Raw genomic sequence first — 14,296 nt, forward strand, 5'->3', positions numbered from 1 at the left:
AGCCTCAGATGCTTTCTGAGATCCAAAGTTGTGGTTCATTTGCCTCTTGGGCAGGAGTTCCTACCTGGGTTTCACATACAAGATCTGTTAATGACACTCACCTTGATATAGTCCTTACATGTCCTTTCTCTCTTGTGCATCTGCAGGGTGCAGCATCCATGCCCAGAGTGAGCAGTGGGTCAGGGGGAGAAACAGAGGGAAGCACTTATTAGAACACTGTGATGACAGGAAATGCGCGCAGGGATAGGATTTATGGGGCCTGTAAGCAGCTATCAACCAAGAGGCAAAGGGCATTTTCTGCATAAAAAGGTGAATTTTATTGGAAATTTGGGATTCAAATGTACAGGTTATTTTATCTTCATACTCTCATCCTTATTTTTTAGTTTATTTTCTTATGTTAAAAGAATAAACCTAATGTTCTTAAGATTTTTATAAGCATATCCAGGTCATAAATAAAATATTCATATTGAATTCCAATTACATTAATAGGTGAATTTTAAAACTGACAACTAGTAAGGGCAAAGGCAATGAGCACCGCTATTGTCTGCCCTCCATTCATATTAGTGGAACTTGTGCAAAATTTCTAAGCAAGGTTCACTAAAATGAAAGCTGTGCAGCTTGGTGGCCTGCACCTTAGAGTTACTGCTGGTTACCTGAAACACGTGGTTGTGGGTTCCTGGCTTCTAGCCCTTCCTTTTCCTTCTCAGCCATATCCTCCTGTGCCTATGTAACTACACTTCCCAGTGTCCCAGGGGCCCCAAACCTCCTGCCACACTTCTTGTTTCAACTCCATGGTTGCTGCCTTTCTCTGGTGGTTTCTGTGCTTTCAATAGCTGCACAGTGAGCAGAAATTTAATAGGTGACATTTTCCTCCATCACAGCAGGAATAAAAGTTTAACCTATTGTATTTCTGTCCTAACTCCCAGAACTACTTGATTAATGGAAAAACCAAAGTAAAAATCGAGGACACAGAGCCCTCTAAGATCAGGCTCCATTGTTTGTCAACCCCAGAACCCTTCTCTAAGCCATTACACCACCAGGCACCTTATTGTAGTTCTTGCCAGCTGATTCTCTCTCAATGGGGCGCAGTGCCTGGAGCTGGGCATCCAGAATGTCCAGGAGTTGTTCCATCAGTTTGACAGAGGAACTAACATCTCCAGCATAGATGGCACCTCGTGTATGGCGGGCTAGTTCGCTGGCAATATTGGCTGCGTTCTCTCCACTCTTGATCTGCCAAGGAAGAAGGAAGGAATGCAGAATGGCCTCAGTCAGGTAGAAAGAGTTGTGCAGGCACAAATTCTGACCCTTCTGAGTATCACATGTCTGACTGATTCTCATTGCAATGACAAAGAAGGCTTTGGAGAGAAGAATAGTACCTTCTGAGCCACTTGATTGACCCATGGACTTGTGCAATTGCTGAGGTCAGGACCTCGTGGGTTCCAGATTCCAAGGGAAGCAAGACACTGGAAGGAAGCAATGCCTGTGAATAGGGGAGCAGGGGTATGGGAGAAAAGAGAGAGACTGGTTGCTTAAGCACACATACTCAGGCTGATCGGTTATATGTGCATATCCACCACCTGCCATCCTCCAAAGCCAGCCCATTTCTTACCTCTGACTAAAATGGCAAGGGTTACAGAACTAGGATAATGGCTTAGTACCCTTGCAATTAATAGAAGAGTTCTATTAGCATGGGGTGGAAGGAGCAGCTCGTCCTTCTGAATTTGCCATCTATAGAGCCACAACTGTTCAAACTGCTGAAGCTTAGTAAGTGAATCAGCCATAGGAGAATCTCAAATTAGCTCAGTGTTCTTTAAATGAGTGGCATGGGAGCTGGGTCATGAAAAAGATCCTAACAATCCCTAGTTGCAAAATACTTTCATCTAATGGAGAAAATTGTTCAGCCCAAGCCCTAGTTTTCTGCACTTAACCAGCTGGACATGCCTCCAACACTCAAAGATAATACTTCTGGGCTTGGGACATATGTAGGCCCTCTTTGCCAGGGGCTAGCTTACCTCGAGTACCCTTAGGGCAGGGCCTTTCAACTAGCATGCCTTGTTGAGTGGCTGGCCACTGGACACGTCGCACCTCCTTGGCCTCACAAAAAAGCTCTGGAGAAATATGTTGATTGTTTGCTGGTGGGCGGCGGGTACTGGGTACTAAGGCAGTGACTGGGTGTAGCTCTGTTCCCTTCTGGTTTATGGCACCAATAGGATGGGTGGTGAGAGGTGCCTGGCGTGCTGTTGTTGTAGCAGCAGGTGAGATTGTGCTGGTGACTGTAGTGGGACGAATAGTGGTTGTAGTGCTGATTGGTGTCGAGGTAACTGGGCCTGTAGACAGAAAGGCAATTAGAGAGAGGTTCCCTCCCACACACAAATGTCTCCGCATTTCAGTCCTTGGGCTCCCAAGGTTTTCTTACACTGTGCACACAGCAAAATGAATTTTATCTCAAAGGCTTTTCTGTGTGTCATCAGACTGCAATAAGCTGAAGAACATGAGCTCCCAGTAGAAATCATGGGGAATTTTTTCACAAATAGGTCTCTCTATAGGAACTCTTTGGAGTTTCTCTCCAAAAAAGCATTGGAAATCCAAAATCAACCCCCATGAGATTAAACAACTGGCTGCCACAGACAGAGTCAGGCTACTAACCCATCTAGTCCTCAACTGTCTACTTGACTGCTCTTCAAAGTCTCATGTAGAGGACTTTCCTAGTTCTGCAACCCAATATACTTTCAACTAGAAAAGCCAGTAAGTGAATCTGGCCCTTCTGTATGCGTAGCAGGTGCCCCACTATTTACTTTTAGCTATTTGTTCCCCCATGGAGTAAAAAAAACTAGCATCACAGCCAGGGATCCTAATGTAGTACACAGTAATGTAGTACAGAGTCACACTTGGCAGACAATACACTTCCAAAACATCCATTAGATTCTAGAGAATGTCAGATTTTAGTACATGAGTTCTTTGCTGCCATGATTGCAAAGATATGCATTAGACGGTAAAGATGGAGGCTGCCATCTTCCAATTATGATAGAGGGAAGTTGTTTATTCTTTTCTTCCTGTGCACTTCACTCCCAGTTTTCTGATCCCTTTCTATTACTGGCCAATAGCTCATGAGTCATAATAATTCTTCTCCTTGGCTTTTTTTTGGTAATATTAAATGAGGAGCACCATATCAGAATTACTTCTGCTAGTATGCTTAAAATAATGTAAATATTATTGGTTTTGATTCATTAGATCAGATGAAGTTTGTATAAACTATAATTTGGATGATTTAGGCTGTTTACCAGGGGTGCGCACCCAATTTTTTTTGGTAAATCCATTATTTTTTTTACTGAATTTGAAAAAAAAAAATCAGAATTCCCCGAATTTCAAACTGATTCTCTAATTTCGTTTGGGTGTCTCCGAAAAATTCAGCCATTGTTTTCTATGGGAAAATCACTCTGGGAGATATCTGGTGAGCCGGAGGGGGTAATTTTTCAACCAAACTTCAACAAATTTGGTAAAAACCTACTCCTATCTGTCCTCTAAAGAATCTCCAAGTTTCAGGAAGATTGGACTCCAGGGACCAATTTTATGAGCCCCTGAACAAGGTACCGCCAGCCACTCCATTGTTTCCTATGGGGAAAAGGTCAAAGCTGATTTCCATTGCATAAAAACACTGGGGCAAGGCTGCCATGGCCAAGGCACACTCCCAAATGTAACCTGAGCTCATCCCAGAGAAAGCCCAATACAAACTGAAGCATGAGTATGGAATCCCCCCAGTACCAAAGTGAAGCAAGGGGACCAACATCACACCAGAGAATCACATCCATTCCACCCAAACCAACCTGAAGCAAGGGACACTGTTGCAAATTAGCCCAACAGAAGCAAACTGAAGCAAGGGAATGCCTTGTGCTTGTGGCTGGGTACTGCTTAGTTATGTTCTGTAGTGTTTCCCCACTGGCTGAACCCAGCGTCTGGCTGCTGCGAATTACACTGGTTGTGTTGGGCTAAGCAAAAGTAAGCCTCATTCTTGCCATTTTTAATTTTTAAATGGTAATAATGAACACAATGACAATGCTTCTGAAGATTATACTTTTTTAATTGAACAAATGTTCAATATAAATGTAATTGCTGCTATTTGACAAGTTTAGCAAGATTCGGTTAACTTTGAAGGTAACCGCCAGCCATGTCACCTTTTACCCAGGACACTTCCTTTTAAATTTCCGGTTGAAATGGTATAAAGGGGAGCCAGAGCTCCTCCTATCCTTTCCCTCATTAGTCTTATCTGAAGAAGGCAGCTTTGACTCTCAAAAACTTATACCTTTGAAAAATATTGTCGGTCTATTATTATTTATTATTTAAGTTAGAGTTTGCTCTCCCCAAGAGTGGGCTCAGAACAGATGACAACAAAGTTTAAATCTACATTAAAATTTCCATTTAAAAACTATAAATAATATACAATTCAGCAGTAAAAAAACAGCACTATAAGATGTCACTGGACTCAAGTCCTGTTGTTGTACTATAGACCAACACGGCTACCTACCTGAAACTCCTTAATCTTGTTCTCTTCCCTCCCACCTGTCCTCTAGTCTAGCACACCTGGAGATCTGCTTACCACAGCAAATGAGAAAGGGGGACAGACAACAGCAGATGGAATGGGAGAGAGGGGCCACAATGGCCTTTTCCTCTGCTTCATCTTCAAAGGGCAATTTCTAAGGTGAGATTTCTAAGGTGAGAAGCCTAAATCTAGGGGACAAACTAGATTTGATGTTGAGAGATCCATGAACAGATTTTCCCAGCATTTTCAAAATGGAAGCAGCTGTTTAGTGTGTGCGTGTGTGTGTGCATCCATATTAGGAGCAGGACCACTGTAATTGGTCATGGAGGGAGGCTTAATCCTCCCTCCATGCATTTCATGGATTGGAACCCCCCCCCCACTCACTTCCCAGGTTGTTGCTAGCCCTTGAAGGGAACAAAGAAAGGCAAATAGTGGGTAACTTTTTTCCCTCTAAGGCTAATAATAGCACAGGGGTGTGGGGTCATTCTCAACTGGTGAGGCCACACATGGTAGGGATTAAACCCTGTCTTCTCCTCCCATATTGCTCAAACCAAACTGATATCCCCACATGGCTACTATTTCCATTTAAAAACACACACCAGAAAGATCTGGTTTCATGGATCTCCAGCAGTCCATCTATCTTGGCCCTAATCTCTATCCCACCCAAATCCTAAAAATGGTCCATGCCTGCAGACATAATCATAGTTCAGTTTAACTGCCAGTGCTGCATTCACATCAGGGATGAATTCCATTCACCCACCCACAGCATAAGCATAAGCTCGAATGCTGCTACCCAGACAGCAGTTGTGGAGTCAGGGTGATCAGACAAAGGGAGAGAAGGAAATTAGCTACATGTGGTTCTAAATATATCTAGATCTGCTGCTGCCACCTGGGCAAAGCCGATCTTGATTTTATTCTGTCTAAAATAAGCACTGGATTTTTTCCCCTTCCTCAGTCCATCTTCAAGGAATTAGTTTTTGTAGACTCTAGACTTCTGCCAAATGCTGCACATCAGACAATCCATCTGTGTCAATTTAAACTCCACGTGATGCTAACTGTCAGGATTTCAGGCACACACTAACTCTGTTGAGGTCACAGGGAGTTTGAATTGAGCTAAGTACATTCTCTGATTCTTGCTGTATGACTGGAACCAAAAGACCTGCTTGTGGCAAAGTAGTGAAAAGGAAGATATTTTCAAAAAGCTAGCTCTGGGACTGAAGCCATTCTCTTGCCATAATATAGCTGAATGTTTCCCAAAATATGATGGATGGCAGATATACAGAGTAGTAGTAGCTGGGGGAAGTCACTGGCTCAATGTCTTGCAAGTGCTTGCAGCATATCTTAAGTGCATGCACTTTAGTTGGTATTTAGCTCAAGTTAAAGTGTGGCCAACTTAAACTACATGCATTTTGTGAAAGCTTGTCTATAAACATTAGCACTGTTGCTATATCGAAGTGGCTGGCCCACCATGCCAATCACAACGGCAGCAAAACTGGGCCATCCATAGGCAGGGTAAAGATTTTGATATATATGGGGGCTATCCCAGGTATACAGAAAAATATGACTTCATAAATTTGCCAAAAGAAAACAATTCTAAAATGGCCTGATGAGGACTGAATATGCTCCTAGAAGCACAGAATGTTCACACCAGCTGAGTCAATTAAAGAAAAAAAGAGGGGAGGGGAAATTAGCCTGCTCAAGCCAATGAGAGCTTGCAGAACCATGGATGGGAGGATTTTGAGGTGGGAAGTTCCAAATTGTTCCATCCTCCCACAATCCTTTGCATGCTCCCAGTTTGTTTTAAAATAGAAATACAAATACCACAAAGATCATGGATACCGTACTTAGAATACTATACATATATTAAAAAATTGGTGTCTCTCCAAATTAGCAATGCTATTTTGTCCTCTAATATTTTTGAAAATCCTATGGTTAGAGAAACTGTTGACCAATGATTTCCAATCCTTCCCCCTCCCCCCACCTGCCAATAACACCATTTAGATGCTATGGTTATATCTTACCAGTGCTAGGATCAGGTGGGCCGAACTCAAGTGAGTAGCGTAGGACGAAGTAGTTGTTCCATACATAGAGCTGGTTGTCACGTGGATTGTAGTCAATGGAGGAGATGAACTGGTAGGGGTTGGGGAAGGTCAATGAAATGGGTTCCTCACGGTTCATATTGGTATTGAAGGCATAATCAACACGGTTCCCAGCTGCCTCACTGTCATCATCCACATAAACTGTTCGTACCACATAAAGGACTCCACACACCATGAAGGCATTGGACGCTGAGCGCTTGTCATAGCCAGTCTCCCATGTGCCCTCAAAGCGTAGTGTGTAGGGATTGAGCTGGCTCACCACCAACCGCCCATTGTTGCCTTCAGTGGCATAGATGACCCACAGCCCATTTTCATCCACAGCTAGGTCAATGTCGGTTTTGCCCCCCCAACGGTAGGGTGAGGTGTCATGGTAGTTGGCTGTGTTGATAACTGTCTCTCCACTCTTAATGCGTGTCCGCAGATCATACTTGATAATGTTGCGTGTCCGCTCCTTGTTGTAAAAAACTGCACCATCATACACCACAAAGCCTGTGCCATCGACCCTGTTAGGCAGGCGATATGTGGTTGTGTGTCGACCACCCACATAGTCCTCCCATGAAGCATACTCCGTCAGTGTGTCCGTCCGGTATGGGATCCATGGCATAACATATATTCGGTCTCCAGCTTGAAGAGGGTCCTTGCACCAGGCTCCGGACTGGTGTTCCGACTCATGGGCCGAGGTAGGTTCCAGGATCTTGTGCAGCGTCCCCGGGCAAACGAATACTAAGGAGGGGGCAAGGGGGAGGAAAGGACAATTGGGCAAAAGGGAGGGGGAATCCAGAGAGAATATGACAGAACAGGAGAAAAAAGAAAGAGAGAGAGAAAGAGAGAGAGAGAAGAAAGGATAAATTTGTAAAAGGCTGTTGGCAGGAGAAGTGAAATCCGCGCTGAGTTTTGAGAGCAGCTGCAATCATGAGACTTTTATCTGTTATTGAGCAGAGACGGCTCAGTGACAATAAATATTGGGGGCAGGAAAGCATCACAGAGGAAAGAAACACTTTCTCTAGATCAAATTAAAATGGGAATTTTGGGGTTCCAAATTATTTCCCCCCTTTTGCTACATTAAGCAGAGGATGTCAAACTGTTTTCCTGCTAAAATCTGAGCAGCAGAAAGCTAAGCATGAGTGCTGCTGAACTGACAAATCTAGCCCCTATTCCTTGGCCACATGCTTTGTGGAAGTCAGCATAAGAAAGGTTAAAAGCTACAGGATACAATTAACATGCGCTAGCTCCCCATGTTATCTACATTAGAGCCTCTCCATTGGAACTAATGGGGGTTACATCCTAATGGTACGGAAATTAAGGCTGTCGATTCAGATTTTCAAAAATAAAGGGCTCAGTAAACAGCAGTAAGGCTGTCTGTCCTAAGTGCTCCATTGAATAGTACATGCTAGCCTGCTCTGTGGGTCTGGGTAGCCTATGGGTTTCTCTAGAGCAGGGACATGTTTGTTGTTTGCTCCATAGCACTCCCACAAAGTTTCTGTTCCACAGGGATTGAGAAGCATTTGAGATTGCCAGTTCCACTAGCTCCATGGGCCAAGGCTAATTTACGCCAGCCACCATGCAGCACTTAAACCCCACTTTGTGCTGGCATAAACACCAATAGCTATTTTTGCATCTCATTCTTTTTGTTCTCATTTCTCTCAGGGGCTCCCAATTCAGCTCTAGTAACTTAAAGGGCTCTTGAAATAGCTGTTTCAATCCTTCTTACCTTCTTGAAATGGGAGGTAGGAGGGAGGGATATTAATGGCATATTAATAGCCATTACTCTTCCCTGGATTGAAGCTAAATATCCTCTCAGGGCCACAAGTCAGCCCAATGCATTTCCTTAAAAACAGAAAGTGATGAAGCAGCTGAGTTCAGGATCAGGGAGCCCTGCTTCCCAGCTCCTCCTAGATAGCATTCTTCTAGGGGAAAAGGAAAGATCTGCTAGCCCTAAACCTCCTGTCCTGGTACATAGAGCAAAACATAGATGAAGAGGAATGGAGAACGAAAAACAAGCATTAAAAATTCCCATGTTTGGCCAATTAAAAGCCCACTGAATGCAAAACATTGGGTGCTTCCTCTTCCTGCTGAAAGAAACTACTTTAAATCCCTAAAGACAGAGAGCTGTGGATTAGCCGAGGGACTGGTTCCCTTCTGGAAAGAAGAGCTAACCATATCATGGCAGAGGGATGATTCTACCCAAAGCCTCTGCTTCTCATATCCTGGGTGACACTGGAGCAACTTATCAGCCAGGTTTGATTCAGATCAGCAAGGGACATGAGACTAGTGCGCATGGCAGGGTAGTGAAGGAGTGAAGTGAGAGTGGGAGGGAGGCCTGGGCAAATGGGAAAGGAAACCCTCCCTTCCTCCCACGCCTCAGTTGGCAGCCTGGAATCTTGGGGAAAGCCAGAAGGAAAAAGTTCGAAAGGAAGACAATTCAAGCTAGCCATTCTGCAAGGGTCTGCCTCTGGTTAGCTGGAGCAAGGCTGGGAGAAAAAAAGCATTTAGTGGTGGAAGGAGGGGGTGGAGTGGGGTGAGCAGAGCAGCATTATAGCAGAGAATTCACCTTGTCTATTCCAGCACAGTACGTGCGGTGTCACAGAGAAGCCCCCAAAAGATAAAGAAGTGGTCAAGCCTTAAATGGTGCAAATGAGATCTAGTTTTTAGAGTTCAGGAAGTCATCATAAAAGGGCAAGGAACTTGATCCGCAGCACTCCTAGTTTCTGCTGAGTGCTGGCTTGCTGTTTGCCCATCTGAAATCAAATATATTTCTCACTGGAATGTAACCAAAGGGGGACTATGGATCTGCCCCAGAATGTCTGGGAGCAGATTTGGTGGTTGCAGAAGTGAATTCTCTGCTCTGCCTTTATTAAATACGCACAGTTTCTGTGATGTGCCATGTCACTCTGGACACAGTTTGGAATGAAGCTTATTTGGGCTGGGCATAACTTAGAGTGCTCTCAGAGACTCTGGCGAGAGTCAGTAACATCAAACCTTGTCAGAACACACCCGGAAGTAGAGGAGAAGAGCTCCAGAAATTAATGGCAGATCCAACACAGAGACTGGCACCAGTCATGGATTCTGGCAATGCTATCCCCTGCAAAATATTTGTTAATATATCCCCATTACTCTCCTGGATCCTAGGCAGAACTTTAAGCTGCCATGCCAGTATGAATGGACAAAGATGTGCTTCTGATTCATTTTTGTATAAGTACTTACATGAAGGGAGAGGACAATGCAAAACTGTACACAATCTATCCCACAGTTAAGCTAGTTTTGAATTCCATTGAAAGCAATGGGAATTATGTGGGTTTAACAGTATGCTGGATTGTGCCTGCTGTTTCCAATGGCCACTGTTCCTGGGTAACTCCAGGAAGAGAATGCAAGGCTGACTCAGCAACCTGACGAGTTCACTCAAAATTATTCACAGTGTTTTGGTCTCTATGGAGATGTGACCCTGCATCGTCTCAGTAATAATAAATCAACCTGATCTTTCTTCCTTAGTAATTGTGGGCAAATTCTACTTCCTAATTTCAGTTGTGGGGACTAGGGAAAACTGGCATATGGAAGGGAGAACTCACAGTGACTGACAGTGATGGGTCTAGAACCCCAAAGAGTCCAAGGCGCCAGACTCCTCCTCTCAACTGATGAAATCCAGTTTCCTCTAGAGCTAGAAGTGGTCCAGAGACAGGCTGCTCCTTATATATCACTCATTACATTTTGTATGTTAATACAGGCCCATAACATATATCTAATAAAACACTATCATTTGAAGTACACAGACTTCTTTTGGGGAGTAGGGCACCTGTATCCACTATAGGATGGTATAAGCAGCAGCCCACCCTCTATCCTTTTCACCCTGTTCTAAAAGAATGCACAGATACAGCAGGGCATGAATTAGCAAGTGTAAATTTCCTTTCTTGTTTTAATTAGCAGGAAAGAGAGATTATTTCATATCACTCCTGGACTACTAGGTATACAGAGATCTATTTAGACTCCTTGCCATTCACCACATGAAAACAACTTATTGTAAAGCAGCTGGATTTTATGACACTGTACAGTGGCCCCTTTGTGTTAGCTATTTATCTTTGGCTGGTCCACAGTTCTGAAACACTGTCATAATGAAGCAGGAGTCCAGTGGTACTTTAAAGACTAACAGAATTTAACCTAGCATAAATTTCTACGAGAAAAACTTCCAGAAAAGTTTATGCTGGAATAAATGCGATTAATCTTTAAGGTGCCATTGGACTCTTTTTTATTGTGCTGCTACAGATTAACATGGTTCCCCATCTGGACTTCTTGTAATGAGTCTTCCTAAATCGAGATTAAAATAATTCAAGAGTCACTTAAATGCCTTTGCAGACATTTGATTTTTAGTGATAAAGATTTTCAGTGCATTCCTGAGCAGAGTTACTCCAGTCTAACCCCATTGATTTCCATGGGTTTAGACTAGAGTAACTCTGCTTAGGATTGCACTGTTTGAGTCTTATGCTATTATTATACTACTATCACTTTCCTTATAGTGAGAACTCACCCAGGACCCATCCTCATTGTCTTCTTTCTTTCTTTTAGCAACAGCCACCTTCCACCACTAGCCAAGAACAATTTAGCAGAGAGCAAAGTTTGTTGGGTTTGGTGGCCAGAATAAGAACTAAGGTTGGTTTAATGGGAGACCTATGCAGAACCCTCCAAATCAAGATCAGAAGTGCATGTGGGGAAAAGAGGATTTCATGACCAGTGGGTCAAAGTATCTTGTCGTTCTCTCATTCTCTCTGATAAACTCATGCGGTACAAACCCAGCAAAGGCTCTTTTCCTTCAGAAAGGAAGATAGTTCCTTTTCATTACTGGAAAGATGACTGACTCCCACCCAGTCAGTACCGCCCTCCCTTACTTTGTCCCAGAGGACCAAGGACCCATCTTATGTCATGCTCATACCCATCCAATTCTCCCTGCATGTCATGCTTAAGGGAAATAGATTGGAACTGAAAGATAATTATAATTAAGCCAGAGCATGGAGTCTGAACCTGTGAGCTCCAGCAGCCATAGCTTCTCAGCTTATTTTTACCACCTCTATGGTGCTCCATCCTCTGCTTAAGGGGAAGAGCAACCATCTGAACGCTTCATCATCCTAGTAACTCTAGATGTAGTTTACTTCAATATTGTGCCGTGCATGTTGCACATGTTTTCTTCTCATTGTTCAAGTAAAACTGTCAGTGATTTTAATTGGGAGTGAGAGGTGTGGAGTGATCAGGCAGCTCCCTCTGATCCCGGCTTCTTCTTCAGAACATTCAGTGAGGACCCATGAAAGGCCTGCTCTCTTGCCAAGAAAGTATAATACTGAACAGGCAAGAAATTCTTGAGACTGGATTCCTCAACATGTGTAGATGTGCAAAGGCTGAAATCAGTGCAACCAAAGTGGGATGACTATTCAGTGTAGGCATGAGAGTCTTGGAGGCCAAGACATGTTCTAATTTCTGAGGCTGCTTATAGGAGCATGTAAATTTAACGTAATAATTTATAACACAACAATATGCCAAAGCACTTCAGGTGGCTACTGTTTTGTGAATTTGTATTTGTGTAGTCTTTGTATGCTCCTGAACGTGCATTTGTGTGCGCCTTATGCTGCTAAACACATGTGTTTCATCTTCCATATGCATATGAGTCTGTGCAATTGTCCCTTTCTATGTGTAAAGTTGGCCTTGTGTATTCAGATTTCATATTCATCACCATGTATTCTTTCATGTGAATGTGCTGCTCTCAGTTTCCAAATGCATACATCTAGCTGAATGCATCTGCTACCATGTGATCTGTGTATATCTATACATTGCTATGTTCTGTCCATATATATGTCTGTGCTATGTCTTATGCATGTGTCATTGTCTCTTGCCTATGAATAACTGAAGTGTAGCTGAACAGGACATGGGTGCAAAAAATCCAGGGACTTCCAGATATCTAGACCTGCCTGGTGGCTGTGAACACCTGCCTGGCAATGTTGCCAAAAAAGCAGCTTCATGGAGTCTCACAGGTTCAGCTCAGCCCAGCTTCCCATCTGGGTTGGTGGGGTGGGATGGATGACTCCTGGCAGCGGGAGGAGAAACACACCATTAAAGAATGAAGCGCTGGCGAGGGGGGGACAGCACAAAGCGTTAACTGGTTCCGATCCCTCATGGATGGGGCAGAGTCGACTCAGCCTTCTAAGTCGGGATGGGGGTAACTGTGCTCTGGGGTAGGGGGAGAAGATGTCAGAAACAGAGAAGGAAACAATCAGTAAAAAGCCACATCCAAAACCATGGAAACCTGTGGAAAAGAATAGTATAAGTATATGCCTCCATCCCCAATCTTGGGAAAAAATTCCAAACCAATGCAGGAAAAAAAAATCAACAGTGCTTTTAGAACAAACTAAACAGAAAGAGAGAGAGAGAAAGAGAAAGAAGGAAGAAAGACATGGGTTGTGTGGAATCAAGCCTGGCTTTTGAGTTTTAACACTCTGAAATAAAATCAATTTGCTGGATTCCTAGTGCTAACCTGGCAGCTTGTCCCTGGTTTAGACGGGCTGATTACAGCTGTGACTCCTGGTACTTACATTAGATATTTCACCTCCAGATCTAGCCAAGAAATTCAAATTAAAAATACATTGACTGACCCCCCCTTCTTCCAGCCACCCCCCCTCTTCCACCAATAACAGACAGAGCCAATGATCATGACTGCAGCTTTTGTTTAAAAAAAAATAGGTAAAAAAGGAAAGGGGGGGAACCCCAAATAAAATTACCCAGGACTGATCAGGAATTTAAAAAGAAAAGAAGCAAAAAGAAACAGTAAGCAAGAAAATTAAAAAATGTCCACGTCAAAGTGGTTAATAAATTGGAATAAATGATTTGTGTGTGTTCTGGGAAAAGGTTATTTTCTATGGGTCTGCCTGATTTCCACATCATCTTGATAGAAGAGCACGCAAAAGAGTTAAGAAAAAGCTCCTCAAGACAACTGAGATCATTTGAGATGATTGAAGAGAAGGTGACTACGATGCCTCAGTTTGAAATTTAGCTTGGGAATTCTCTCCAGAGAACTGCAGAAGCTCCATGTAAATCTGAACTTGAGGTAAACAGCTGACCCTCAGTTTCATCAATGTATCTGATTAAAGTCGCTTTTCTAAATAAGTTTAAAGTAGTGCCCTTTAACATGTATCACTGAATATTTCTCACATTTCAGCCCACACACTGTAGAATATTAAATGAGGTGGGACGCTACAAACAACATCTCTACTCTGTCCAACAGCTGATTTCTAAAAAGCACTAAGTTTGTGCTATACAGCATGATCCTGAAACTATGTCTGGGAAAGAAGGCACAATGAGTGTAGTAGCATTTTCTTTCACTTGTGTTTAAAGGCATAAATTTCCACTGGGATTGTGAGATCGCTTAATAACAGTTTAATTCTATAATGAAAAAAAGATAGTTTGACATATGTATATAAAGATCTAAAAATTGCAAAAAATCCCAGAAGAATTAATGGAAAATGCCCAAATAGTAATCAAAATAAAAACAAAACCAGAAATTTTACAGAAGAAAACACACTCTCCCACTTTTTTCTGCATTTCATCAAAATTTTATATGTAAACCCCCAATTTTTTAAGCATTTCTTAAAAATCAATTGGGATTTTTTAATTAAAAAAAGGAAAG

General features: G+C 42.9%; 1 protein-coding gene across 2 annotated transcripts in view; it reads right to left on the reverse strand.

The window, feature by feature from the left end:
• ADGRL1 (adhesion G protein-coupled receptor L1) overlaps positions 1 to 14,296 on the reverse strand; it is a 152,568-nt gene that overhangs the window by 21,704 nt on the left and 116,568 nt on the right. For both annotated transcript variants that reach the window (XM_054977129.1, XM_054977128.1), the window contains exons 5-9: positions 6,559 to 7,359; positions 2,013 to 2,327; positions 1,377 to 1,480; positions 1,045 to 1,230; positions 102 to 140 (exon numbers count right to left, since the gene is read on the reverse strand). In XM_054977129.1, coding sequence (XP_054833104.1) covers positions 102 to 140; positions 1,045 to 1,230; positions 1,377 to 1,480; positions 2,013 to 2,327; positions 6,559 to 7,359 — 1,445 coding nt within the window. The remainder of the gene's footprint in view (positions 1 to 101; positions 141 to 1,044; positions 1,231 to 1,376; positions 1,481 to 2,012; positions 2,328 to 6,558; positions 7,360 to 14,296) is intronic.

Source organism: Eublepharis macularius, chromosome 4 (genome assembly GCF_028583425.1).
Source record: "Eublepharis macularius isolate TG4126 chromosome 4, MPM_Emac_v1.0, whole genome shotgun sequence".
Classification (NCBI taxonomy): Eukaryota; Metazoa; Chordata; class Lepidosauria; order Squamata; family Eublepharidae; genus Eublepharis; species Eublepharis macularius.